Source organism: Nicotiana attenuata, chromosome 3 (assembly GCF_001879085.1).
Source record: "Nicotiana attenuata strain UT chromosome 3, NIATTr2, whole genome shotgun sequence".
Taxonomy (NCBI): domain Eukaryota; kingdom Viridiplantae; phylum Streptophyta; class Magnoliopsida; order Solanales; family Solanaceae; genus Nicotiana; species Nicotiana attenuata.
Window position 1 is genome coordinate 2,832,593 of NC_031991.1, and position 4,966 is coordinate 2,837,558.

The following is a 4,966-nucleotide window of genomic DNA, read 5'->3' on the forward strand; positions in this document are numbered from 1 at the left end:
AATTTTTAGAAACTTGTGGCCAATCGGCTATAGTGCAGTCTGGAAGATAAGTTTTCTATTGGATGGGCGGCCTAAGTGATATTCTCTCCGTTCTAATTTATATGGCAAAGTTAGGATTTTTAGAGACAAATGAAATTTTCATAGAAAAGTTTTTTGGGCTGGATCTTGCCCCCATAATCAGATTTCAGCACAAAAAACTTTTCCCTAGCAGCCTTATAGAGAACGCATATGGATTTTGATTTAATTTTTTATCGACTATTAAATCGTGTGTTGATTCGAAACTGGATGTTATTTTCATACAAGGTTTATGTTATTTGATTTGGACATTAAGTCTACGAAATTGCATTCCTAATTGCTTTGGGATTGAATGTTAGGGCATTAGTCACAATCCCAAATCTGCCTTGATTTTGGTACGGAGCATTGATTTTTCATTATGAATAGGCTAGCTCTATCTCTCAATTACCTATTATGTGCTCGAGAAGATCAGATAGTTTCTCAACAGCAAGTGTACCATTAACTACAAAGTAAAATATATCCACCATAAAAATTAGAAAGAAAAACAAAAAAGAATTTCTCAAGAATTCTCATCAATATTCAGAAAGGTAGATAGTCACATTAGCTCTTATATTGGATAAACAAACCCAAGCCTCCAAGCAGGAAAAACAAAACAAAACAAAAAAAAAAAAAAAAAAAAATCCAAAAGACATTAATGCATGGAACATTATTAACTAGTAGTGTGTGGGCAAGCTAACAAGCACCTCAACTTTTTTATCGGATAATTATGTGCACCAAAACTTGGACAGATAAAAGAAATTACGTATTAAACTTTGGAGTAGGAACGATCCACAATGCTGGTGGCATTGTGTGGTACTTATCATGAGTTTGCGTGTTGAATGAAAAATGAGTGTTGAAGGTGCCATCTTGAAGGTGAATAAAGTCCACACAAAACATCCAAGGCTTACACGGCGAGCCATACCGATACATATAGAATATAGAATTCGCTTTGCATCCCGAAAACTTGGAAGCCAAAACAGAAATTGAGCAATGCTGAGACAAGAACAAGACTTCATCTCCCAAGTTGTCCAACTCGACAAACATGGATTGTTGGGTCGTTGGTCTTGCAACCAACTTCCAAATCTTAACACTTGTTGGCTTAGCATGTGGACGAAGTATTTCAACTCTTAGCAGCTCGTTAGTCGTGGTCTTTACGAGATAAAATTCTTTAAATTCCTTATAAGTTGATGGTGGTGCAATCTCCTTATATTTCAAAGTAGTGTTGTCTATTGATAAAACCTTACCATAATAAGTGACAATGTAGTATCTGTCGTCATAGTATATCATATCGTTGCATCCTCGGATAATTCCATGAATGGGAATCCAGGTTTTTCTACCAGGTTTTAGGATAGCCACTTTATCCTCGGTCCAGGACGTGGACATAGCCGCGACCTCATAATCATATGTACTGGTTGAAGGATTTTTGGACAGAATAACTTTATGGGCATCAAATTCAAGAGGAGGAAGATTGATTTTCTCGTGTGTAAAAGGATTGAAAAGAACAAAACTATTGGGAGCTTGAAAAGCCAACCAACCATGAGAAGAACCAACACATTCGTGAGTCCAATATCTTAATGGTATTTCAAGGTCCAAAACTATTTTACCTTTGGTCACACTGTATAAGCTTGTGTTAATGGCCGGCATGTCCCCAATTGGACCTTTAAAGATCATTAACAGAGGAAGTTCTGCAATGGAATTTGTATCTCCGCGCTGTTGCAGGGCGTCATAATTGTTGGATACGAAGAACAGCCATGATTTACACACAGCGCCAAAGCATAAGCAATCAGAGCAGGAAGGCAACTTTTGAAAAATCAAGTCGAGTACCAAATCCGAAAGCCCTGTCCAATCTCTTAATATTAACTTGGACCCCATTAGTATTTTCAATAACAGATTGGACTTGTGTTTTCGTTAGAGTAGGAATCACAACTATCCCTTTGTTTTAAATTTTTCTTTTTTCTGTTGCCTTATATAAGGCCAAAATATTTACATTCCTTGAAAATAGGAGATTCTCCAACTCCTCCTGGGAATTAAAATTCTTCGAAAATTGGACTCCAATTTCTAATTGCTTTGGGATTGAATGTTAGGGCATTAGTCACAACCCCATATCTGCCTAGTATTAGGCAGATTTCCTTGTTTTTGTCATGTGTGGCTCAATATATTGTTTTCACTCAAACAATATAGCGAGCCTTGAATTCACTAATTTGTCAAAGACGTTTTATGATAGAAAGCTCGTTGAAGAAAGCCAGGTGCCGACGTGCCGTAGGTAAGCTCTATTTAGTCCGGAGCATTGATTTTCATAATGAATAGGTTAGCTCTATCTCTCAATTATTTATCCTATGCCGAGAAGAGTCAATTCGAGGTGAATTTAGCTGTCTTATGTGAGATATTTGACTTTTGTTAAGGGAAAATCACGAGGTTTGACATGAAATAAATCACCATAGAAGCACTGTAAAAATGTAATGCACGCCTTTGTTTTGTCACAGTACCATAGCTTGAAAAGGATTTACAATATTAGCCTCTTTCTTATTCCCACACATAATTTATTGCTACCAACACTTTGTCCTTCTCAGGGACAGATAAACAATAGTATTAGCTATTAGTTCAGTCGCACAATAGCTTTGACTCATATATTGTATGATGTGTTAAAAGATTTACTAAAAATGTATATAATAAATTCAAATTTCAGTAATTCAAAGAGTCAGTGAGTTCAGTGGCATGCAAGATCCATAAAGTTTAAATGTTGAATCCGCTTCTGGCTCAGACTTTTTACTTTGTACCATCATTTCCTGTTTCACTTAAAATGTCTCAAATCCATACCATATATTTTATCCATCAAGTATAATTTAGGACTTTCTGCAGCAAGTGTATCATTAATGATGAAATGGGGATTACATAGACAAAGTAGAGTCAATTTATTTGTTATTACATTTAGTTAGATAGAGTATGTATTTAGACACGTGTAAATTGATGAGTTAGTTAGAGAATGATGTGTATATAGGGTGTTGGTTAGTCAATGTAACAGTACACTTTCTCATTCTTCTGAAATGAAGTGAAACTTCTCTCTTCCTCTCTAATCTCTTTTCAATCCAACATCAATTGCTTATTCGATTCACACAAATCTTCATGGTATCAGAGCGGAAGATCGCGATTGCGATACGAATCTGAGGACCTTGATAATTCCACAATAATCACGATCTCAATTTGCAGCTTGAGAGGAACAGTTGAAAATGGCGGCAAAAACAGATCTAGACCACAATCATCCTCTTTTTCTTCACCCGTCGGACACTACCGGAGCTCCGATTATTTCGATTCAGTTGACTGGTTCTGAAAATTACTCCAACTGGAGTCGTGCGATGGAGATCCAGCTGTTAGGAAAGAACAAGCTGGGATTAATCGACGGTCTGAAAAAAGGAGATTTTATTGCAGAACTAGGTCATCAATGGGATAGGTGCAATGCAATTGTCCTAGGGTGGATTATGAGCTCAGTTTCAAAGGATTTGATTACTGGGATACTGTATGCAAGAGATGCGAGAAAAGTGTGGGAAGATCTGAAAGAGAGATTCGATTAGGTGAACACATCGCGGGTCTATCAATTACAGAAGGCTATAGCAACAATAAATCAAGGAACAGATAGTGTTTCGATATATTTCTCTAAACTCAAAACTTGTGGGATGAATTTGACAGTATGGTCCCACCTCCATGTGGATGTGATAGGTCGAAGAATTTCATTGAGTTTATGGAAAAGCAAAAGGTACTGAAGTTCTTAATGGGTCTGAATGACAGTTATGAACATGCTCGCAGTCAAATTCTTATGACTAGCCCAACACCAAGCATCAACAAAGCATATGCAATGCTTATTGAAAGGGAAAGTCAGAGATCTGTGGCTAATACCTCTGCTGTGGGTGAAGGTGTTGACCTAGCTGCCCTGCTAGCTGGTAAAGGAGGAGGCTACCAGAACCACCAAAAGCAGAAGAGAAACTGGAATGTGCAATGTGACTTTTGTCACATGAAAGGGCATACAAAGGAGGGATGCTACAAAATAATTGGTTACCCTCAAGACTTCAAGAATAAGAAGAAGGGGAACACAAATACTGCATATAATGTTCAGGTTGAAAACTTTAGTCCTAACTTTGCAGGTGTTGATGAAAGGAGAGGAGAAATACCAGAAACAATCAAGGAAGGAAATTGGCAAAGAGCACCACAACTTACATTGGATCAGTATGATCAGATTGTCAAATTGCTCAGCAAGGACACTCAAAAGATATGATGGCTAACATGGCAGGTACAACCCATTCCTTTATGGCTAAAATGACAAAAGGGAGTTGGATAGTTGATACAGGTGCTACAAATCATATGGTAGCAGATTTAGGAATGCTAATTAATATTAAGAATATTAGCCCTACTAGAGACAAAAGAGACCATTTGCCTAATGGAGAATGTACAATTATATCACATGTTGGAAATTGTAAAATAACAGAATCAGGGGAAATGCAAGATGTATTGTATGTCCCAGAATTTGCATACAATCTTCTTTCAGTGTCAAAGATAACAAGGGACTTACATTATTTTGTATCCTTCTATCCTGATTTTTGCTTATTCCAGGACCTCTCAAATGGGAAAGTGATGGGGATTGGTAAGGAGAAAGATGGACTCTATCTGCTTGTACCAAGAGCTTCTATAACTACTGATAATAACATACCAGTAGTCAAAGGGCTGAGTGTTCAGGCATCTAAGGAGGACATATCTCTACGGCACAAGAGATTAGGACATGCATCTGGACGATCATTGAAGGAACTTTTGGGATACAAATTGGAGGATTGCAAGTGTGTAATAGATAGTTGTAATATTTGCCCAATGGCCAGACATGTAAGGCAGTCTTTTCCATTAAGTAATACTAGGGCTACTAAAACTT

The 4,966-nt window shown here is 37.3% G+C and overlaps 1 protein-coding gene across 1 annotated transcript; it reads right to left on the bottom strand.

The window, feature by feature from the left end:
• On the bottom strand, nucleotides 814–1,926 carry LOC109224130. Its single transcript, XM_019388718.1, has one exon. The coding sequence runs from the start codon at nucleotides 1,924–1,926 to the stop codon at nucleotides 814–816; it is 1,113 nt and encodes a 370-aa protein (XP_019244263.1).

Excerpts from the sequence above, each read along its gene's own strand:
- LOC109224130 (XM_019388718.1), bottom strand. The coding sequence starts at position 1,926 with ATGGGGTCCAAGTTAATATTAAGAGATTGGACAGGGCTTTCGGATTTG.